The 24684-nt window shown below is 36.5% G+C and overlaps 1 protein-coding gene across 3 annotated transcripts; it reads right to left on the bottom strand.

Annotated features, from left to right (window-relative positions):
* LOC109819727 (WD40 repeat-containing protein HOS15-like) lies at positions 948 to 24304 on the bottom strand. 3 transcript variants are annotated; one of them, XM_020385573.1, is made up of 14 exons: positions 24092 to 24304; positions 21674 to 21819; positions 21177 to 21477; positions 14772 to 14863; positions 14616 to 14662; positions 14085 to 14232; positions 13824 to 13887; positions 11794 to 11952; positions 11565 to 11686; positions 9649 to 9723; positions 2856 to 2909; positions 2706 to 2779; positions 2375 to 2449; positions 948 to 1560 (listed from the first exon to the last, which is right to left on the bottom strand). In XM_020385573.1, the coding sequence occupies exons 1-14, from the start codon at positions 24165 to 24167 to the stop codon at positions 1335 to 1337; spliced, it is 1659 nt and encodes a 552-aa protein (XP_020241162.1). In that variant the 5' UTR covers positions 24168 to 24304; the 3' UTR covers positions 948 to 1334. The 3 variants fall into 3 exon arrangements, with proteins under 3 accessions (XP_020241162.1, XP_020241163.1, XP_020241164.1); XM_020385574.1 differs by having other exon boundaries at positions 21674 to 21738; XM_020385575.1 differs by lacking the exons at positions 948 to 1560; positions 2375 to 2449; positions 2706 to 2779 and adding an exon at positions 7639 to 7795 and having other exon boundaries at positions 2850 to 2909.

Raw genomic sequence — 24684 nt, 5'->3', positions numbered from 1 at the left:
TTCAACGAGCAGAGATCTAGGTAGTTTATTAATATTATATTATTCATTTTTTTTAGGGAGAGGGAGTGATTTGTGCTTGGAGGTGGACTAAAATAGATTGAGAGAAGATATATTGGGAGATAATGTGTAATGGAGGCAGTGTAATGGTCTTGGGGCCCACTTTATAATGCTGTATGATGAACAGTGATTGGAAGCTTGCAGTGTAACGGGACTGGGGTCCATTTTGAATTCCAACAATGATTCTTTGTTTTCTCGTTCAAGTGTAGAGGAGTAGATTAGTCACTTAATTGTCTTTAATATTTTGACAGTAGTCCTTCAAATCATTGAACTTGCTACTAGGCCCCTTGTCAAAGAACTGATCCTTAAGCAACTTCAACTTCAAAATTCCAGGAATATCTACCAAAATTACGACGACCCCAGAGATGCTATAACGCAAATGGACAGTTGATACAAATTAATAAATCACAAGCTTATAACCGTATATATGCTTCTCAATAAAATCAAATACCGACGGTGTACAATACTCTCGTCAGCATAGCAACACAGATATTTTAACTTCCTGACGTTTCTACATTTTCTTCCAACTACAACACCATCTAAAAGAAAAGGATTGGATGATTTCAATGTTAAGAGTCCGAGGCACGGAAACGAACATAAAATCATTCACTTGGGAGGACACCAAACAACTCTGCAACATTAGATGATTTCTCACAATGTAAATCGATCAGTCATAAAGTTATTTAACTTGATCATATTCAATACCTAAAATCATTTATCTACAAGAGTGAACCTATAAGCCGTACAAGTTTCGTCATACTTCAATATCTGAACCGATGTGATCAATCCAGCCAAAAAATGTCTATTTATTACAGGCCTAAATCCATAAGCTGTACAAGTTTCACTGTACTTCAGTATCAAAAATTGAATCTGATCACTCCAACCGAAAATGTCATTGCAACCACTCTATTAGATTAATAAGGTATACAAGTTTCAATCGAACTTCAATATCAAAACTGAATGTGGTCATCTTCAAATTAAAAATGAATGTGACCATTCCAACTGAAAATATCATCGCAACCCTCGTTGCGAGATGCCACTATATCTTCTATGGGAACTAGGTCTATAAGCTGTACAAGTTTCATCATATTTCAATATCAAAATTGAATGTGTTCAATCCAGCCGAAAATGTCATTGCAACCCCCATCCCTTGATGCTGTTCTACTAAATCCATAAGCTGTACAAGTTTCATCATACTCAACTGTCAAAATCCAACCGAAATTTGTGCCACTCTATCTTCTGCTAACCTAAATCTATAAGCTGTACACTCCTTATCTTTACATTCTGCAATCCATGACACATACAGTGCCATTAGAGGAACATGCTGCTATCTTGTTACCCTCCTTATTCCAGCAAACTTGCAAAATTTCACCCCCTCCCCTGTATGTGTTTACAAGCTGCCCTTCTTTGACAGACCATATGTTCACGCACTTATCAGATGATGACCCACTCGCCAAAAACTGTCCATTTGGACTAAATTCCACAGAACATACAGGTTCTTCCCTGCCAATCGAACATTGAGATGTTAAATGAAAGCGGGCAAGGAGACAACAGTTATAACGAAATAAAATCCATATCGCCTAAAATGTTACACGTAGCATTTAGACATAATGGATGAGATGGTAATAAAGAAGTGTCAAAATATAGAAGTGAATATCACTATCGAAGAGGATTAACCTTAGTATAGGTTGTGGTGTGGAAGAAGGCAAAGTTTCGAAGCAAAGAATTAGATCCCCCTATTACGTGAGCGTAACACTTGCAATGTTTTTATTGTTTGTATCTTAAAAGTTCATCAAAAATATTACCAAAAACATACAAATTAAGAGGATAAAGTTAAGTAGATGTAATCCTAGAAAATCTTGTCCTAGCAAAAATATAAGACATTATTGGAATTTGAGCTTTTATTTCGTTCTGGCCCCTATCCATATATTTGTAAGTTGTAAGTTGTAACCACTTATAAAGACCATTGACTGGTTATAAAGCACAAAAACTTCATGAAGGTGTAAAATGAGAGATTAGGATTCTTCAGTTGCCTCATGTTTTGTGTTGTACTCCTTAACACTCAGAGGACCTCATGCGTGTGCATCGGGACAATTTAATAAATGATGCCTTAATGGACATCTCAATTGTACCATTATAAAGAAAAAATACCAGTGATCTAAAAAAATAATGTTAATAACTCAAGAATTCATTTCTTACAAGGAATGGACTTCAAATCTTTCAGACTGGAGAACTAAAAGAATCATTTAACAAAGAAAAGCTTAAAATAGGAATCAAATAATCGAGGAATGTATCTATTTCTGGTTGTTTTCAGTACCTGTGACCTTTTAGGTTGCACACAAGTCTGCCCAGCTCAGCATCCCACAGTTTGACAAAAGAGTCGGAGGATGCACTGAATGGATGCAAATACCAAAATCAAATAATATGTTAGTAGTCCTACAAGATATAAATAGAAGAGAATACACAATCAGGCTAAATAAAAACTTCTGGAGCATTTTTTATCAAATTATTGCCACATTATTACCATGTTGTCTATATAAAAAAAATTATCACTACATGCATATCCTCTCATTCAGGATATAATATAAGCATATAGCATACAACTCCTGAAAGCAATCAGATGGGTGATCATGAAATAAAACATTTACCTTGCCAATAATAATTGCTGACTGGGGTTATTTGTGCCTGGGCCAGTGGGGCTCCATCTAATGGTAGACACCGCCTGATAAATATCCAAAGAAAAAACATGTTTACCGAAACAGAAGATTACATGAAGGTGCTAGCGAAAAGTGTCAAACCCCTTGATGCTCCCTGAAGTCGTGCAAACATTTATCCTGCTTAAGACTCCAGATCTGTTTTTTAAGAAAAAAAATTGTAAGTTGTACAATTTGATGTCATGTAGTAGAATATACTACAGGATTATAAGTATATGAATTAGCTGTGAGAAATCAGAAAGATAAAGGTATTCAATGGTAGAATGATGAACGATGCGTTGAGTGACATCAAAAATCAATGAAGAGGACGCCATTTTTGAGAGTGAAGCCAATATTTTGTAAAGAATATGAATCAAATGAAAGTGGTGGAAAGTGTTATTCACCTCTTTAGCAAACCACTGTGTCAGAATCATCCCTACTAGTTCAGATTTTGCAGAAAAAAAAGGAAAGAATAGTAAAAAAGGGGTTTCATGTCCAAACTGAAAGACGAGAGTGGAGAACTGGGGCTTATAAATTTTTCCCAAATTTCAAACTTTCTACCAAAAAAGAGAGAAAAATTAGAAACAACATACTTTCCTTATCAATTTCCTTCAAAACAAATCGACTTTAGCATTTCGAACAATAGTGAATTCTTACAATGTCAGAATTCTAATTTCCAGGGAAAAACAGGCACTTTGATTGGTTTGATGGTTAAATAAAGTTGAGGATTCACACGGTCATGATCGAATAGTTATGACAAGGTTTAACAGTTAATTTGGCATGATAATTTTCTGTTGTACTTGAGAGCGGCTAATTGAATGGGTTGTGTAGATGTAGAAACCCTAGAGAGTTTGTTAGCTCTCTCTTGGATGTTATTTACAGTTTTTAAAGAAATAAACGACTTTGTCCCTAACTAATGTGGGACTAAACAACAATGAATAACTACTCTCTACTCTCTCAACACTCCTCTCAAGCTAAGCATACATATCGTACATGCCCAGCTTATTACAAATAAAATTCACTCGTATTCTCTCAAGAGGTTTAGTGAGAATATCTGCAAGTTGATCGTCTGATGGTATGTGCTTGGCTCTAATGATTCTCTTCTCCATCTTCTCACGAATCAAGTGACAATCAATTTTCATGTGTTTTGTCCTCTCATGAAACACCGGGTTCTCAACTATGTAAATGGCGGCCTTGTTAACTCTATACAAGCTCAAGGGATACTCTGGAGGATAACCAATCTCTGTTAATATATCTCGAACTCAGATCGGCTCGCAAGTCAAATTCTTCATGGCTCAGTACTCAGACTCAGCTTTAGATCGAGAGACTACACTCTGTTTTTTACTCTTCCATAATATGAAAATTCCTCCAAGAAACACACAATACCCAGTAGTTGACCGTCTATCCTCAGGAGATCTTGCCCAATCTGAATCTGAGAATCCTGCAACTTTCGTGTGACCGCTATCGGAATAAAGTACTCATTTTCCTAGAGTTTTCTCGAGATACGTAAGAATTCTCTTCACAGCTTTCATATAAGATTTCCTAGGTACCGAGGGAAACTGACTGACTATACTAACAAAAAATACAATATCCGGTCTCGTGACTGTTAGGTAGTTTAGTTTCCAAGTTTCATTTATTATTCAATATCTTCCAGTAACTCTCCCTGAGTTGGTAGTTATTTGATCTTGTTATCCATAAATGAGTCAATGCCCTTGCATTCTAACATCCCAGCATTTAACAATATATCAAGTATATATTTTCTATGATATAAGAGAATTTCATTCTTCGATCTAGCTACCTCGATACCAAAAAAATATTTTAAGGATCCAAGTTCCTTGGTTTGAAATTGTTGTTGTAGATACTTCTTCAAATGACTAATGCTATGTGCATCGTATCGCCAGTGATCACAATGTCATTAACATATACAACCAAAAGGATTCGCTTCCTACCATGAAATCTCTGAAAAACCGAATGATCTTTCTAAGCTCAATGAAGACCAAAGGGCTGGAAAACTGTTGCAAAACGTCCGAACTAAGCCCTCGGAGATTGTTTCAAACCGTAGAGAGATTTTTTTCTGCAAACCTTGCCACACTCTTCCTGAGTAACAAAACCCGGTGGTTGCTCCATATAGACATTATCATCAAGAATGCCATTAAGGAATGCATTATTAACGTCTAACTAATGTAGTGGCTAGTGATAGCAAGCAATGAGCGAAATAAAAATGCGGACATGTGTCATTTTAGCTAAAGGAGACAATGTATTGATATAATCAAGGCTATAGATCTGTGAATACCCCTTCGCAACTAGCGAAACTTCGAGACGAGCTAAAGAGTCATCTGGATTTACTTTGACAACATAAACCCATTTGCAGCCAACCGTTTTCTTCCATGACGGTAGGAAAATTAGATCTCAAGTCTCATTTCTCTCTAAGGCCGTCATTTCTTATTGCATTGTATCTGTCCAATTTGGATTAGATAGAGCTTCTGACAAATTCTTGGAAGTCGAGTGAAAACCTAAAGAAGATATGAACGAGTAATATGATAGAGTTAACGAAGCGTTAGAGACATAGTGTGTAAGAGGATACTAAGAACTTCAAGAAAAAGATCTATTATCCTTTCAGAGGGCAATGGGAAGATCATCAGTAGTCTGAGTACTTGGTTGTACGAGCACATTTTGACTTGTTAGCATATTAGGCTCTTGGGTAGATTTAGACGACAGCTCAGGTTGTGAAGCAATCCATCTTGTATAAACCTGAACTGGATCTGCAAATTTGGATAGTAAATCAGTCTATACAACAATCTTGGAATGAACATTGTCACTGGTTTTCCGAACAAGAAGGTAGTCATAATCATCAAGAGAGTCTAAGGATTTATCAAAGCCAACATGTCCTAGTTTGTTCTCAAAGAAGGCAGCATCAGCTGAAGCAATATATCGATTCAAAGATGGACAATAACATCTGTACCTTTTTTGAATATCCAAGAAAAATACCCTTAAGAGATTTCAAATCTAATTTCGTCCATTGAGGACTATGATTGTGAATAAAGTATAGACCCAAAGATCTTAGGAGGTACTGTTTTAAAAAACCTCCACCTTGTCCATCCAGATATACACCTAGACCTAAGCGGTACCTACGCCGCCTAACTAACAACCGGTGCCTAGACGGTACCTAGGTTATCCACTTAGGTCTTGGGAGTATTTAGAGGAGCATTATTTGTTTATGTGGACTGCACCTTTTAGGCCTTGATTGTAATTTTTTCCACATCCTCCAACCTCCTTTAAATTTCTTTAACCTTCAAATATGAACATCTCCACTACCTCCTCCGACCTTCAGCAGAACCTTCTCGACCACCACTTAAATGAAGAAAGAAATTCGTCTAAACATCAGTCCTGCACCTAAGCTTTCTATAACATTGATATTTACTATTAATTAATATAATTAAAAAATAAAAAATAAAATCTCCTAGACTCTAAGCGTCGGGTCCAATGCCTAGGCCTCCTAGCGTTTTTCCATAACATTGTTAGTTACTATTTTGGCTATTTAGTACTTAAGTATGTATAGCTTATTATGGATCTAATATTGCTATCTTTTTTTTATAAATTTATATGAATTTAATACATATTTTTATCAATTATTATAATTAAATAATTTAAAAAATAACCAAATACCTAAGCGCTGGCCCAAACGCCTAGTCTACCTAGTACCTTTTGTAACATTATTAGTTATTAAATTTATATGAAAGCGTCTAGGAACTAGGCGCTAGCCCAAACGTCTAGTCCGCCTAACACCTTTTGTAACATTGTTAGCAGATAAATGAAAAACATCTTCAGCCGAATGTAAAAGAGAGATCAGAATTTTATTTTGTAAGACAGATGAGGGTAGTCTATTGATTAGGTAGCAGGATGTCAAAATGATATCGCCCCAAAAATATTTTGGAACTTGACGATGGAATAATAAGGTTCTAGCAATTTCTTGCAAGTGTATGTATTTGCGCTCAACAACCCTATTTTGTAGAGGGTGTGTAAGTAAAAGAAGACTGATGTAAAATTTTATTTTCTTCCAAATATTTTATGAAAGAGCTTTTAAAATATTCCTTAGCGTTATCTGTTTTTAAAGTTTTGATGGTACTATAAAATTGATTTTTAACCTTAGCACTGAAAAATTTTAAAATAGAGAACACTTCAGAACGACTTTTCAGCAAGTAAATCCAAATCATGCGAGAAACGTCATCCACAAAACTAACAAAATATTGAAAATCGAGTTTGAATGGAACAAAATAAGGACCACATACGTCAAAATGTACTAAATCAAAAGGATTACTAACCCGCTTATTGAAGCGACTCGGGTAAGACACCCTTTGGTGTTTTTCGAGTTGACATAACTCACACTCTAAGGACTCGACATGATTTAAATCTAAAATCAACGTTTTAAGAATTGAAAGAGGGGGATGACTAAGCCGACAATGTGTTTCAAAGGCTAATGTGGAACTAATACATGCCACTTGGGAAGAGGCAAAGTTCAGTTCGTACAAGCCATTCAGCTCACATCTAGTGTCAATCGTCTTCCTCGTCCCAAGTGCCTAAAAAATACAATGTGTAAGGAAAAATATTACCATGCAGTTTAATGTTTTAGTAATTTTACTGACAGATAAGAGATTAAACAAGAAAAGAGAAAGATATAGCACATATGAAAGTGGAATAGGATTAATATTGGTAGATCGAACACGCTCCACATGTGTGGTGGATTCATTAGCCAATACTACTAAAGGAAAGGAGGTGGTAGGTGTATAGGAGGATAATATACCTTGGTTCTCATTCATATGATCAGTTGCTCCTGAATCTATAACCCAAATATAAGACGATGACGATGTAAGGCAAGCAGTTGGTTTACCTGTCTGGACAAGCGTAGCCGTAGTAAGAGAGGATTATGTATTCTTCAATTGCTGAAATAATTGGACCTGAAATCGCTCAAGCTGGCCACAAATGTCTTCATTCATGGGACTCTCCTGTGCAGCCGCATGTGTACTCCGATGTTGTTCTCTCTGTAGCTGAGAATAATGAAATTTCATGTGACCCGATTTCTTACAATAATGTCAATAGATAAAGAGAGACCAGATGAACCCTCCCCTACAACTGCTCATGAACTATCATCTCGTCCTCCACGTGCTCTAAAGCGTCCTCCACGTCTACCAAAACGACCTCAACCACGACCACCCCCTCGACTAGTTGTCTATCTACTCTATATGGCGAAAGCAAGCCTGTTTGTAGACTATGCGGCAGTACTTGCTAGCGTAGCTGGCACTGCTGATCTCAAAAAGCAATGCCTCTGCTAAAAAACGTATAGCAGAGCTCCTAATAACCTGTGGTCTTGTTGAATTATAAGATCGTGGAAGAGAACCAAAAAGCATGAAAACTACTAGTTAATCCTACTAGTCTTGCATCTTCTGAATATCCCCCGTAATGGGCCTCAATATCCCCCGTAGTGGAAGAGAACCAAGAAACGTGAAAATCTGTCGCAGCTCCTCTGTGAGGCGATTAAAATTACCATAATGTACCTCAAAAGTCTAACTATGCTCGTCCATCTTGGTCCAAAATAACTCCTGAATGACATCATACGCCCAATTGGCGGGTCCACCGTCTGAGTACAATTGTTCTAAGAACTTCCACACTTATTTCCCTATATTACAGTGAATTGCTAGCTTAAGAATCGGTTGTTCCATGGTGCTCTAAATTTGATGAAGTAGACTAGTATCATCCTGTTTCCAAGAGGCAGTAGTTGGTACGGGAAGATCATCTGTAAGATGATGATCCTTTCTCCGTCCTAAAATATAAACTTGAATCAGTTTCTTCCAAAGTAGGTAATTAGACCATTCAATCTTTAGTCAGTGATCCTGCTAGATAGCACCTCCTTGTGTGTCTTCATCTTAACTCTCTCATCAATCGAAATAGCAGAAGTACCAGAGGACGCCATCAACACTAGTAATCTCCCGACAATTAACTATTAACTTCACTCTACAACAAATTAATTTTCAATAATCAAATCATCAACAAGTGATCACCACAAATAAGTAATTCACTAAGTAAAACTAATCTGCAAAGTTAGTTTCTTCGATAGAACAACTTATCGCTTATCTCAAAGAGATTGTTAATGACTGATTGTACATAGAGCTAAATTATTAGTTGAAGATCTATGAAGATCTTGTTGGTAAGCTAAATGATTAGCTGAAGATATATAAAGATCTAGTTCAAAAGCCAAAAATTAGTTGAAGATCTATGAATGTATAGTTTGTAAGCCAAATGATTAACTGAAGATCTATGAAGATCTAGTTTATAAGCTAAATAATTAGTTGAATATCTATGAAGTTCTAGTTTGTAAGTCAAAGAATTAAATGAAGATCAAAGTGGCGCAACAAATAAACAATATTGATGGATGAACAGTGTCTTTTGAATGAATATTGCCTGATGAACAGTATCTGCGGATGAACTATGTCGGCGAGGTTTGATGTTGGTGGGTGACGGCTAGGGTTTGAGAGGGGTAGAGGGTGGTGACTAGGTTTTGATTGGATGGTGGCTAGGTTTTGGAAAATTAAAGAGAGGAAAGAGGGTGGTCTGATACGATGTAAATGTACAAACCCTAGAGAGTTTATTAGCTCTCTCTCTTAGATATTATTTGTAGGGTTTAAAGAAATAAAGGTGTTTGTCCCTAACTAATGTAGGATAAACAACAAGGAATAACTACTCTCTCAACAGGTTGCAATAATCAAAAAGAGGAGTGTATGTGACCTCTGCTTTAGATAAAGCTAGGAGCAAAAGAAAGGGCCACTAGTTTCTAAGTAATTATAACTAACAAAGATATGCAAAATGATGATGTACATATATTAATTTTCCTTTCAAATCTTACCTTTGCTGTTTTATCATCTGAGCATGAAGCCAGAAATGAACCATTTGAATCCCATTTTATACAATTAACAGAATCCTGAAACCACAACAGAAAGGGATACACTATCAGTAATTGGCTGGACAAATTTGTGGTAGTAGACAAACCCATATCTCATAGCTGTCTAAGCATTTTGATCAGATGAAAATATTTGAGGTTCATGAAATGATAAGATATTCCTGCAAAATTACACTAACCTCTTGAAGTTACCATTAAATAAAATAAGAAAATTTAATTATTGTAAACTATTATCAAGTATCAATGAATTGGTATCTCATTCTCTGATATTAGTGAGTGATGCCTTGATGTGTTCTTAATAATTTGCAGCTAATGCAACAAAACACACCATGACCCAACCATGAGTTTAGATCGTAGAAACACACCATGCTTTGCAATTTGGAACTAGGACTACAAACAACATTACCCCAAAATTTACCCCGGCCTCCATGACCTTAAATGAAAATATAATTAGAACGTGAATATGCTACCAATAGATATTTGAGTGTATACGCACAAACTGAAACTGCAGGGTGAACACAATTTCAGAAAAGCTTTTTACCATGGGCTTAATAGGTATATTAGTAAAAAAGTAGCAGAAATCATGAATTGCATTATAGGAAAAGTACCATAGATTTAGTACACCACCATAAAATTTGATCAGTTTCCCTGTAGCATGTTGCTCTATGGCTCACACCAATGTCAGATGAAGGCTTAAATTCAGATGTAGTAGATTGAGTAAATAATGTAAAAAATCACACATAAATGTGAGGATAATGTAAACACGACTTTAAAAATGAAGAGATACTTTCTCCATACTCTAAGAACGTCTGACCTAACAGTATTCAAGTATTCTCTGGTGACTGTAGAACCAAGAGGGAGCTCTATGGCATCTGATTATGAGTGAATTTGCAAGCATTCTTATTTTATAAGATAGATGTGTCATCAGCAACCATCCTGAATCACTAATATGAATCCAAGTCGTACGAATTTAGGGTTCATATAAATCCTACTTCACTTGACAATTTCTTTTTTTTCCCCTTCTGAGAGGACAGTAACTTTATTAACTATTAATGTTTTTAAATAAAGTCAAAGTAAAACTTTCTAAGCTTTATAAACTTTAAGGTCTCGAAAACCTACATCATCAGACCTTTTTCTTCAATTTTTCCTTTCGAATAGGGAGTAGCTTCAGTAAGTATCAAATTCATTTTACAAAAAGTTTGTGGTGCTTTTTTAACTATCAACATCGTTAGTCACATTCATTTTTCGAGGAGGGAGTAGCTTAGGTGCCCGCCTAGACGTTTGGCACTGGGCGCCCCACAGCACTCAGTACTTTCTAAAAAACTGCTTACATGATGCCAACACATCCCCCTAACAAGAATAAATTGATACAGGAATTTGTAGATCTATTTATAAATACGTAAAAAAAATACAATTCAGTCCTCTTCTAATTGCAAAGGTATGTTTTCTGCTTATAACCAATATAATTGAAACTTTTTCGGTCTAAATCTTTCTGTTACAAAACAACAGAATTAAAAATAACAAAGAAATTTATGTTTGCTGCAATTTGCTGGTGTAAACCATTTTACTGGCTTCTAGTGGGAAAATGAAATTTTCAATTATTTACTTATTTCAGCTGCCTTCTATGACAGCCTGTATTCTTCTCTCGAAGATCACTTCCAAACATGGTTTTTAACTTCACAAAATAGCATTAAACAAGGAATAAATGTAGAAAATGAAAAAAGTTATTAACACTTACTTAAAAAGTTAGTAGATTTTTTAAACATAATTGTGGATGTAATCCAAATCATGTAATTAGCTAGCTGTTTCATAAATCTTCATTCAATTAAACAGGTGGCAATAGAAGTTCATATGGTTCTAACCTGATGTCCTTCAAACACTTTACATGGGAGATAATTCCCTATCTTGAAAACACATATCTTGCAGTCTACTGAGCATGTGGCGAAAGAGTTATTGTTTCTCCAATCAACATCGAGTGTTGGTGCTGTAGAAAAATTAAATGTGCTCACATTTCCTAGTTCCAGTATTGTTAGCAAGCAAATAAACATAAACATGTCTAGTTTAAGGTTTAACTTTATCAAAATGAGATACCATGATGACAATGATAGTGCTGCTTGCACTCCCATGTCCTAGTGTCCCACAAAATAGCCGATTTGTCAGAACTTCCAGTTAGGAGATGACTACCCCTCTTGTTCCACTTCAAAGAGAATATTAGTCCTTCATGCTTGATTAGAATACTCTTTAGCTCTCCTATTCAGTACAATCAAAACCATGATTAGACATAGAGCCAGGCATAGGAAATCAAATTTACAAATGCATGTGATATAATTGTGAAACATTATAATTGCAACTGCAATGCACTGTGTGGCTCGTATGGTAGTAAGTATAGCTGCAAGTTGTTTATTTAGTTGTAAATGAGGATGCAACGAGTAGCTCTCCCTTGTTTGATGAGTTGTAGGAACTTGTGATGCAAGAGGATTGTAAACACTAGGAAGTAGCTACTTGTGATGCAAAAGGATTGTAAATGGTTCGACAGCCAGCTTGACCATTTGCCTATTGTAAATTACAGCAACATGGAACACCAGAAGTGCATGAAGTGGTGCTGTGGAATCCAATTTACAACAAACCAAACAGCCCATGAGTCCTGGAGAGTTATTTCTATCAATAAACACAAATTTTCTAAATAAATATAACGATCAATACATGATTTTTATCAGTAACTCCAGAAATATGCAGTTGATTTCTGGGGTCTGACTTTCAAAAATGTTTGTGGAGAACACTAAACTTCTCAGAAACTGTCAATTTAATGGAACTACAAAATACAGTCAAGTTGAAGGAGCTAGGGTTTAGCATTCCATCTATGTGGACCATTTACCTAAAATGTAGTCAAATTGCAAGAGTCAGAAAGCAAGGAGGCCATCTGTAACCTACAAATAGAGTCAGTTTAGTTTAATGTGCTCATCTCCATAAACCTTGTCTCAGACGATTACGGAATGGTTTCTAATTTTCAGAACTTCCCCAACTCCAATTGTGTGAGACGTGACTTCAGAAACTTATCCTGAACACCAAACTTAGTATGCTATAATTTTAGAAATACTCGTGCACTTTAGATAACTAGGCTAAAGAAGTACTATGGAAATTCCTAAAAGCTCTCCCTATTAGGTTAAAATCAAGCCATGAACCTGATTATAGGATCCTAGCATATCCCATTGGAAAGCTTCCAGTCAAAACAAGCCAAAATGACTAAAGCTTGGCCTTGATGTAATTATTTGTCATATAAAGGTTAGTTAGGAAAAGCAAAATCTCAGACAAACAAAAGTGATAACAGAACAATATCAAAACCAACATGCAAAACTACATCACAACAGCAATCCGAAAAGTTTAATATCCTTGCTCCCTTGCTTCTAATATTTCAAAAGTATAATTAACACATTGTCAAGTTTACATTTTCTGGACTCTACTTTGATCCTTGAATCAGTCAGCTTTTTATTTTAAATTTATAATAATTTTTTTATCCTCTATGCTTATTAAGGAATTTAGAAGATCCCACAAAATTTAAAATCTTGTACATCTTAAATGAACAAGATCAATTTAAGACTGATGAATAAGCGAAGAAAACACATTCCTGGATGTACTATAATCTGGAATCAGAAATAGGGATTGATGCCGCCATGCACCATAACTGTAAAGTTCCTGTGTATCCTCCATAATCATCTACAATTATTTAGTGGAAAGAGATGAAATTCATGAGAACTTAAGAGTTGCTTGTGCACTCTTAGAGTGAAGCTATGCACCCAAACAACAGAAGCTATGTGCCATACAAGTGTACAGAAGAAAAAAAATCTCAAACAGGAGCAGAAAAGATACCTCTCCATCAATAGTAGTTAGAATTTAGAAATATAATATTAATTAGTAATATTGCTTACACTAGCAGTAAAGTAGTCAAGTCACTGATGGGCTTAAAATGATTGACCACAACAATGTCTATCGTCATGCGGAACACCTCCTCACCCATTTAATTATATCAACATGCCGAAGAAAATAGCATGAGAATGAAATTTGGGAATATAAAAAAACTATCAATGAGAAGTATAGAGTATACTCATTTTAAAAGAGCTTACCATCTTTGCTCCATATTCTAGTCTGACCATCGTAATAACCTGTAGCTAGCAGTGACCCTGCACCCTGCAAATAGTAGAAGGCACATAAACTGATTTCCGGTATTATTTATATAAACATATCTGTAATCAGACTTCAAATAGGCTAATAATTCCAAAAGTCTATTGGAAAGTACACAAGTATGTGATGGAAAAACAAATTTAATAGGGAATAATGGAATGCTACAAAAGCAATTATTGATCAAAAATAGGAGAAAACATTACATTCCAAGCAAGTGCTGTCACGTCCTTGGTAGTCTCAGGACTTCCCTCAAAACATGTTAAAACCTTTGGACAAAGAGCAAGATTTTGCCTGCTAGAACCGCAAGGGCCGTCTGGAATTGTCCAAATTTGAGCTGTTGAGTCGTCAGACCTAACAACAGAGGTTGGATCAAGAACATATAGCAATCATCCATGCCAACTTCCAGACAGATCATATTCACCGTGGAGCCATCCAAAATGGAATGATAAAATTTTCCACCCCAGGGTTGAAACAACTGATAACAAGTATGTTTAAAAAGGAAACATAAATAATCACATTAGAAAATGAATGAATCAGAAAAGCTGTCAAAGAAATCTAGGAGATCAAAAATCTACTATATTGCATGAAAATGTTAGGAGTTCAGAATGTAGTACCCTTGCAACCAAGAACTTGTGACAAATCTAAGAGATCTACTAAAGACAGTCACTCCCACAACCATTCTCTAAAATCAAACAGTAAATTCAGATGCAAAATAATAAAGAAAATATTCTCACCCAGATGCCAGAAGTGAATTAGTTGGGCTCCATGCGCAACAAGAAACCTAAAGACAGTAAATGAACACATAGAGGTATCTGGATCAGAAGTTCATCCAAAAACATAATGAGATTTTAAGATGTTAGGAGGGGAAAAGGGGAAATCAAAGTACAAACCGAAGAGCTATGTCCTTCAACAATAACCACATCAGAACTAGGAATCTCACAGGGCACAGATTGAGCATTTGGTGTGATATCCATTGGTTTCCCTATTAAGAATTTTGAACAGTATAACTTCCAAAAATAAAATATAGAAAAAGTTGCACATTAAAAATAATATCAGAAGAGCAACATGGAAAAAATAAGCTATAAGTGACAGCTCAGGCCAACAGAGAATGTATTTACAAATATAAGGTAATTCTTGAAAAATAAAATATATGCAATTTCCTTATACTTGCACTGGACATTAATCAGCTCTCTAAGCAGCATTACATATTATCAACTATCAAAAGCACATAAGTAATGAGTGTCACCTTTTAATAGAGAAGCTTTGGGATGTAAAAGATGAATCAACCTTGCAAAAATGGAGCACAGCTTCTGAGGCCTAAGTGTCTAGACAGATTTCATTGGAATATAATGCTCATCTCCGGAGATGTTTGTGCACAAGATACAAGTTAAATCAAGCTGAAGTCAGCAGCCGTAATAAAGGGTTGATGCAGGATACATTGAGATGTGATTTAACATCATATATTGGAAGAAACTTAATATAATCAGCATTGTCCAATAACAAATATATGATATGAGCAAGCCATGAATAAATTTAGGAACTCACAGCTCTTATGTAGTTCAATCTTTATTCCAGGATACAAATAAGATGAAAGTCAAGAAGAACAAAAGGTGGCTGAATAAATATATTCATCCTAGATAAAGGAGCATTATCTTAGCCCTTATCTTTGAAAACTTTCCATACAAGGAAAGACGGAAAGTTATGAAGACAATGTTGCTAACAAAATGAAGTACAGTTCTCTGCCAATAGCTAGTTATCCCACAGTATTTTCTAATCATGTGATTCTCTAACTTCACCGTGAAAGACATGAATAATAGTGTCTAGTTTTCCTATGATGATACTGACAATTTTACTGAGAATGAATTTATGCTTTTGAAAGAATAATCAGGCTGTGTTTTTCCTATGATTTCAAGTTCTTTAAGAGGAAATGACGTATCAATCGAGTTGGAAGAATATGGTGCTGAATTTGAGCTTAAATTAATACCAGCCCATTAAATAAATAGGTTAAAAGGGTCAGATCCAAGTTTCACAAGCATAGCTGGCTCAGTCTGGGATTTGATTCACAAGTTCAATCCATTTATTAATGGGTTGAGTTTTTTTTAAATCATAATCTGGTCAGATCCCAAACCAACTTATCCGCCACCGTAACAAAAGAGGACTTGGTCAGACTGGGATCTGATTTACAAGTTTGATCCATTTATTAATATGTTGGGTTTGTTTAATCGTAATCTGGTCAGATCCCAATCTAACTCATCTGCGACCATTACAAAAGAGGACTTGGAAATAAATCAAAACTACGAGACATAAGGTAAATGTTGGTCAACAATGGAGGCATCGATTTTTTGAGTCAAAAATGGAGGCACCGTTTCTTGTGTCAAAAATGGAGGCTTCGTCTGCCTTTCGTTGGACGAAAATTTTGACAAAATGGAGCCGTTGTTTGTTGACAATTAGTGGATATAGAGCCTATAAAAACCTGCTGCACCTCTCCTCTCAGAGCATCAATCCTCCGAAGCAATCCTTGACAGAGCCACTTGAGTGAGAGCAAAACAAAAGAGAGAGTGCTAAAATTTTGTATGTGTGTTGTATTTGAGAGATTGAATATAGTGAAAGCCCCCTCTTGCCGTGGACGTAGATCAATTTGATCGAACCACGTAAATATTGTGTTTGTGATTGTCTCTCTATTCTCTGATTTAGTGGGTCATTTTCCCAACAACTGGTATCAGAGCTTCTCGGTTGTAGGACAGCTTTCAATCCTCTATAATGGCTTCCGTAAAGTTCTCGGTGTCGATCTTTGATGGCCAAAACAATTTCGGCCTATGGAGGATAAAGATGAAGGCTTTGTTGCGACGTGAAGGCACGGTTAAAGCTATCGATGGGAAATACCCAGAAGATATGACTAGTGCCGAGATCGAAGAGATGGACGAAAAGGCTCACAGCGCCTTGCAATTGTCACTATCAAAATTATCATGGATATGAAAAACCTGGATTTAAAACTTGATGATGAAGACCAGGCTCTCATTGTGTTATGTTCCTTGCCTGACTCTTATGAAAACTTTGTTAACTCTATGTTGTATGGAAGAGAATCCATAAGTCTTGAGGATGTGAAGGCCTCTTTGAATTCTGCTGAGTTAAGAACAAAGTTGAATGGGAGAGGTACCGATAGGCAGGCTGACGGTCTGCTAGCCAGAGGTAGAATGAAGACCAGAGAGGGTGATAAAGGGCAATCCAGAAATCGTTCGAAGTCCAGATCAGCCCAAAACAAGAAACATGTGGAGTGTTTTTACTGTCACAAGAAAGGGCATTACAAGTCAGAATGTTATGCTCTAAAGAAGAAAGACAACCAACGTGGTGAAACCTCAGATTCAGCTAATACGGCAAAGACTGATACTGTCGTTGTTGCTGAGACGGTTCTTACAGTATGTCCCTTGGATGACCGTTCCGATAAAGAATGGATCTTGGATACAGGTGCGTCTTTTCATATGTGTCCAAATAAAGATTGGTTCACTACTTACAGATCTATAAGTGGTGGATCAGTTTTGATGGGTAACAATGCAGTTTGCAAGACAGTTGGTATTGGTACAGTTCGCATCCGGTGTCACGATGGGATAGTGAGAACTTTATCAGATGTGAGACACATCCCAGACTTAAAGAAAAATTTGATTTCTTTGAATTCTTTGGATTCTGTTGGATGTTCTTACACTGGTGGAGGTGGAGCTCTTAGAGTTACTAAGGGTTCATTGCTTGTGATAAAAGGTAGTAAGGTGAACAGTCTTTATGTTCTCCAAGGCAGTACGGTGACAGGCTCTACAGGTGTGTCTTCTGATACTGATAGGGACACTACTCAGTTGTGGCACATACGCTTAGGCCACATGAGTGAGAAGGGGATGACTATTTTGAGTAAACGTGACTACTCTGTGGTGATCATACATCATCACTGGATTTCTGTGAGCATTGTGTGTTTGGGAAGCAAACTCGGGTCAGCTTCTTGACTGGCTCACATACGACGAATGGCACTCTCGACTACATCCATTTAGATTTGTGGGGACCCACTTAGGTTCCATCCAAAGGTGGTGCTCTTCAGCCATTGAACACAAGACTCCAAATGAGGTATGGTCAGGTAAACCAAATGACTATTCAAATTTAAAGGTATTTGGATGTCCCGCTTACTATCATGTTAGAGAGGGTAAGCTTGAGCCTAGAGCTAAGAAATGCATATTTATTGGTTATGTTGATGGCGTTAAAGGCTATCGTTTGTGGAGTCTTGAACCTGATTCTCCTAAATTCATTATTAGTAGAGATGTTACTTTTAATGAAAGATATATGCTTGATCATGGGAAGATTTCTGTTGAGTCTATAGAAAATGTAGAGAAGACCATAGATAAGGTGGAGCTTCAGGTGGAGCTCGAGGGAGAGACGTCTCAAAAGTCGTCTATAAAATTTGCTCCTAGAAGAGCAACATGATTCAGGCTCAGATGCTGATGATGCTGAGACTGAAGAACCTTATTCCATAGCCACTGACAGAGAGAGAAGACAGATCAAACCTCCTCAAAGATATGCACATGCTGAATTAGTGGCGTATGCTCTCACGACAGCTGAAGAGATGAGTATTCAAGAGCCATCAAACTTTACTGAAGCTGTCTCATGCGGAGAATCTGGACGTTGGGCCACAGCTATGACAGAAGAACTCGAGTCACTCTACAAGAATCAAACTTGGGATTTGGTGCAATTACCTTAGGGTAAAAGGGCAATTGGATGCAAGTGGATTTTCAAGAAGAAAGAAGGGATCCCAGGGGTTGAAGATGCTAGATTCAAAGCACGGTTGGTGGCTAAGGGTTATAGACAAAAAGAGGGAATTGACTATGATGAAGTGTTCTCTCCGGTTGTAAAACATACCTACATCCGTGTATTGCTTGTCATGGTTGCTCTATTTGATCTGGAGCTTGAGCAGCTTGATATGAAGACTGCATTCTTGCATGGCGAACTTGAGGAGACTATCTACATGTCTCAGCCAGAGGGATACATCGTAGAAGGTAAAGAAGATCAAGTTTGCAGATTGAAGAAATCTTTGTACGGCCTGAAGCAATCTCCCAGACAGTGATACAAGAGGTTTGATAATTTTATGCTTAGTCATGGGTACTAAGAAGTACTTATGATAGTTGTGTGTACTACATGCATCTAGGAGATGATTCTTTTATTTATCTTCTATTATATGTCGATGACATGCTTATTGCTGCTAAGAACATATCGCAGATTCTTATTTTGAAGAAACAACTCAGTGATGAGTTTAAGATGAAAGATCTTGGTGCAGCAAAGAAGATCTTAGGTATGGAGATCAGGAGAGACAGGAAAGCTGGAACATTATATCTCTCACAGAAGAGCTATATTGAAAATGTACTTGAACGCTTTGGGATGAAGAAGGCCAAGCCCGTTACGACTCCTTTGGCTCCTCACTTTAGGCTCTCGGCTTCAGATTCACCTACAAGTGAGAACGAGAAGAAGGAGATGTCCCGAGTTCCATACTCTAATGCAGTGGGTAGCATTATATATGCTATGATTTGTACTCGTCCAGACATTGCCCAGACAGTCAGTGTAGTGAGCAGATACATGGCTCAACCAGGGAAGGCACACTGGGAGGCAGTGAAGTGGATCCTTCGGTATCTCAAGGGTACCTCAGATTTGGGTTTAGTTTTTAATAGCAATACTTTGGGAACCTCTGTTGTAGGTTTTGTGGATTCTGACTATGCAAGTGATCTCGATAAAAGGAGATCTTTGACTGGTTATCTTTTTACTTTTTCTGGCTCAGCTATTAGTTGGAGATCGACTCTACAGTCGACAGTTGTTTTGTCTACTACAGAGGCAGAATACATGGCAGCAGCAGAAGCAGTAAAAGAGGCCATTTGGTTGAGAAATCTCGTGAGGGAGCTTGGACTACAGCAGGAGGCTAGTTCAGTTGTATTTTGCGACAATCAGAGCGCAATACATCTAAGCAAAAACTCAGCACATCATGAGAGGACAAAGCATATTGATGTCAGATATCATTTCATTCGTGAGGCAACTGCTGAAAGAAACATCACGATGAAGAAGATTGGTACTGCAGACAACCCAGCTGACATGTTGACCAAACCGATCCCGGTCTTCAAGTTCAAGCACTGCTTGAATTTGGGAGGCATTCGCAGTTGTTAGCCAGCCCCGTTTGGGGCATTGTTTGCAAGAGGGGGTCGAGTTTCACTTGTTCTATTATGAAGTGTACTCTCACGTTTAGTTTGGTTGGTGTCGGCTCAGTTTTTTGGAAAACTTCACCGAGGTGGAGATTGTTGGTCAACAATGGAGGCACCGATTTTTTGAGTCAAAAATGGAGGCACGGTTTCTTGTGTCAAAAATGGAGGCTTCGTCTACCTTTCGTTGGACGAAAATTTTGACAAAATGGAGCCGTTGTTTGTTGACAATTAGTGGATATAGAGCCTATAAAAACCTGCTGCACCTCTCCTCTCAGAGCATCAATCCTCCGAAGCAATCCTTGACAGAGCCACTTGAGTGAGAGCAAAACAAAAGAGAGAGTGCTAAAATTTTGTATGTGTGTTGTATTTGAGAGATTGAATATAGTGAAAGCCCCCTCTTGCCGTGGACGTAGATCAATTTGATCGAACCACGTAAATATTGTGTTTGTGATTGTCTCTCTATTCTCTGGTTTAGTGGGTCATTTTCCCAACAGTAAACTATCCAAAGCACCTAAGCAACATAAAGACGTCGGCCAAGGTAACTGATCATAATCTTTCAATGAAAGCACTATGGAATTAAGGATTTTGGTTTCCAGCAAGAAATCAATATCAACCATGGTTAGACCCTATTTAGTATGCATAAGATTGTCCAACAATAAACCAAGAAATGTACACCGATAAGCAATTCAAATTACATAAAGTGGAAGTTTCCAACTCTAGTTCTCACTAAATAATAAGCATTTCATGAACCACATATTGCTCCAGTAAACACATGCTTCTTGGAAATTTTACAGATTTTGTAGATCAAACCCGCATGGTTTATAAACATCCATAACAAGAGAAGCAACTAAACATCACAGAATTTAAAAATTAATAAAATATATGCATGATTTATAGCTATCTAGAAATTAATAATATCCTCTGTCCATACATGTATAATTATTTTTGAAACCAGATTGTCGAAAAGCAGGTTTCTGGCTTGACTCTAAAAGCAGGTGTCCTCAAACCACATAGTTCGATGAAGAAATTAGGTTTGAAGATGAAGAAAAATATGAAGAAAGTCTTAGATAACTTTACCAGCACAAACACCATGCTGTTTGGTTTTCATCTTCATCTTCCCTTTGGGAGCTTCAGCATTAGCTTTATCTTTGCCCTGCACAGATTTCTTATCCTTTTTATGCTCTCTTACCAGCTCTTTATCCTCTTCAACCTTGTCTTCCCCACTATCTTGTTCTTTATCACTTTCCAGTCTTCCTCTATCCTTTCCATCTGCACAAACTTTCTCCGAATGTTTTATGATTCTTTGTAATCCATCCACATCTTTTGTAATAATATCCGAAGGTTGTAGAAGTGAAAAGTCCACGCATGAATTCTTAGCCTAGGAAATTTAAACAATTATTAAATAAGCACACATTATGCTCAATCTACAGTACACACTACATAAATTTTCTTGCAGAACCCAAAGTTAAGAAGTTAGTTTATGACTGGTTAGGGTACAGCTATGAAGCATGGTGTAGAACTTACACCATCAACTTATATTAGAGAGATATACTGACAGACACATATACACTTACACTGTCCAAGTTTGCTTGCATCTCTTTGTACTGAAGACCTTTCTGTACCAAAGTAACAAGATGACCTGGCGGAATTAAATTTTCATCAATAGAACTTTTGCAAACTCCTGTCTCTTTTTCAAAGGCAAATGCTGCATGTTTAAAACCTGAAAGAAGTACATGGAGGGATGTTAGCAATTAATTGCTGTATGAAGCCAACATCATGAGCAAGAAATTCCAATAATGATAAAAATGAAACATTGAAACTCAACAAATACACAAAACTAAGTATTATAGGAACCGACCATAAAAAACACTAACTCTTCATTTCTAAAATCTTAAATTTATTTAAGGTTGACAAATGTAAAGCATATTGATAATCTCAATACATCCTTAGATTCATCAATAATTTCAATACATACTTAGATTCATTAATAGTTTCAATATATCCTACATTTCCAAAACATAAGTAGTACTCATAGTTTTTTTATGAAGTGCGTTGTGACCCTTAGAAATTTCAAACTTTGAAACTTTTTTAACCATTGTACAGATATGTTCCGTCTATAAATAGACTTCTTGTTCCATCTTTTCTATGAAATGAATTTAAACCAGAATTATTAAGTGTTTCATGTTGTCTAACCAGTGATTCTAGGAGTAGACTGGATTTTCAAGATCTGCTAAAATCGCAATATGAATTCTATCTTATACCATTACTTCTGCTCGTAAATCCATTTATCTATCTACATTAATAGACATTATTTATATTTCAGTTTGATGCATAATAAATTTATTTGTTGGGTTTAATAATTGAGATCTTATTTGTTCCTATTCATCCAGAAAGTAAGATGAAAATTGTTTGTTTTTATTGATTTAAGATTTTAAATTTTTAATGTCTGAGGAAGAATTCGAATTGCCATTTACACTAAGCCTGAATTTGAGGAGTTTCTATGTTTTAGATCTTACGTGAGATAGATGGTCACATTTTGAGCCATCAATAAACAAAGCTTGTAGATGAAATACAGGATACAAGTGACTTCAAGACGAAGATACTGAATTTACCCCCCACCAACACACACACAAAAAAAACAAACGAAAGAAAATAAGGGTTTGAACTCTACCTTGTGTGTATCAAGTCATGGTGTACAATCCAGACACCCAAAATTGACAATCCAAAAATTAAGTGATGAACACCAGCAACTAATTGGTTTAGTGAGATCCTTTTATGTACTCAGCACTAGCTTCACCTTTTAAAAAAAATTTAAAATTTTGAGACTGACGATGTGATCTTTTAAGCCTGATGATCAACTTTTATTTTTCAATCTAACGAGAAGTATATGTGTATATCTCCTGTGCCAATATGCACATAGAAAAAATATGCATGGCTATCAAAATAAATGCTAGAGAGTACTTCCAAGTGTATCATAACTAAAACATTTGTGTCCTAAACAGTCTAATCTAGAGTAGTATATTCATATTGTGTTATTATTCAAGTAGTGAATATTGTACTTTTACCTGTATCAACAACAAAAATCTTACAAAATTCTTATGTTTCCTGGAGAACGAGTATTGTATATGATAAAAGCACACCCACCTTTCACTGTTGAACCTTTTTGTTAACCTCCACAGATTTCGTAGTCAGTACAATGGGTTGATACGCCTCCAAACAATAAGGAAATTCAAAATCCAAGAGCAAATTTGGATTCAAACTTAACAGAGACAATCTCAATGTTAAGTAACAATAGGATTTCTTGATCTAGAAATCCAATCAAGAAACGCTGTGAGAGATTCATTCTTTGAATTCATCAGAAACCAAAATTATCTTGCTACTTATTTTTCCCCCTTTCATCAGTATTTTTAAAGAAATATTGCAAGAAAATAAGGTATTCTCAAGATGACCAATCTGATCAAAAATCAATACTTAAGCAGGCATCAACATGTACACTCATCTACAGAAACCCGACACAATTTGTTTAAAACCATTTGCACAAGAATGTCTCTTGATATAAAATGTCTTGTTACGAAAGAAAATTGAGCAAGAAATTTCCCTAAAGACAAGTTGATGGCTTCTCTGATCACACTTTCACAACGAGCATCTTTTTTTTTCCAAGAAAGCCCGGTCCCCCCCCGAAAAAAAAAGTAAAATAAAAAAATACCAATCAAATTTTCCCAGACATCCGTAAAAGTTCTCACTGATTCAAAACTAGGGACCTAGATTACATATACTCAAAACCCTAGTATCAAGAAACCCTAGAAAACAACAAATCTTTGAAGGGGTGACATTTCTCAAGAACATCACTTGCACAATCACATCTCAAGGACATAGCAAACGAAAAATTCTCAGACATCCGTAAAAGAATTCACTGATTCACTAAAAGCCTAAAGGAACCTAAACCCTAGAAATCGAAAGAAAAACAAGAGATCTTTGAAGAGAAAATGGACCTGATTCTTGGAAGTAGCGGAAGATGAGGAGATTGAGCTCGTCGGAGGTAAGAACCGAGGGCGTCGTCTCCTCCATTGTATCACTTGCTCGATCACCAAAAACGAGAAAAATGATCGATCAATTCGCTCAGAGTTGGTAAAAGAAAGAAATAAGAACGGAGCTTTTGCTTTGCTGAGAGCGAGAGCGAGCGAACTTATTTTTGTTTTTGATTTCAAGAGAGTTTCCGCTGCTTTGTTTTCGGATTCTTGCGGGTTATATAGTCTTGTTTTTAGAACCGGTTCAAGTCCACATCGGCCCAAATACAGCTATACCAGGGCCATGGATATGGGCCTTTCCAATAAAGATCGGAAACTTGAATCTGGGTTTTTCTATCTCGATGTTTTCATCTTAGTACTCCACATCATTGAAATTGCTATTAGACCTTCGGTTCTCATAAGATGTCTCAAATTGGTCCCTCAAATCCTCGAAATTGCTATTAGGTTTCCCTAATTGTATGAGTTATTTTAAATTGATCCTCTAATTAAGAATAGCATTGTCAAGATATAATGGTTGAGGATCTAATAGCAATTGTGATGATTTGAGCAACTAATTT

This window comes from Asparagus officinalis, chromosome 8 (genome assembly GCF_001876935.1).
Source record: "Asparagus officinalis chromosome 8, Aspof.V1, whole genome shotgun sequence".
In the NCBI taxonomy this organism is placed as follows: domain Eukaryota; kingdom Viridiplantae; phylum Streptophyta; class Magnoliopsida; order Asparagales; family Asparagaceae; genus Asparagus; species Asparagus officinalis.
Note: the sequence above shows the minus strand (reverse complement) of the source record. Positions and strands in the feature narration are given on the sequence as shown.

What these genes read in the sequence shown, in the direction of transcription:
- LOC109819727 (XM_020385573.1), bottom strand. Translation starts at nt 24,167, where the DNA reads ATGGAGGAGACGACGCCCTCGGTTCTTACCTCCGACGAGCTCAATCTC. An exon ending in AATTCACTTCTGGCATCTGG is followed by an intron (nt 14,233 to 14,615) that starts GTGAGAATATTT and finishes CTCTGTTGTTAG; the next exon opens with GTCTGACGACTCAACAGCTC. An exon ending in AAGTGTTTGAAGGACATCAG is followed by an intron (nt 9,724 to 11,564) that starts GTTAGAACCATA and finishes TTGTGGTTTCAG; the next exon opens with GATTCTGTTAATTGTATAAA.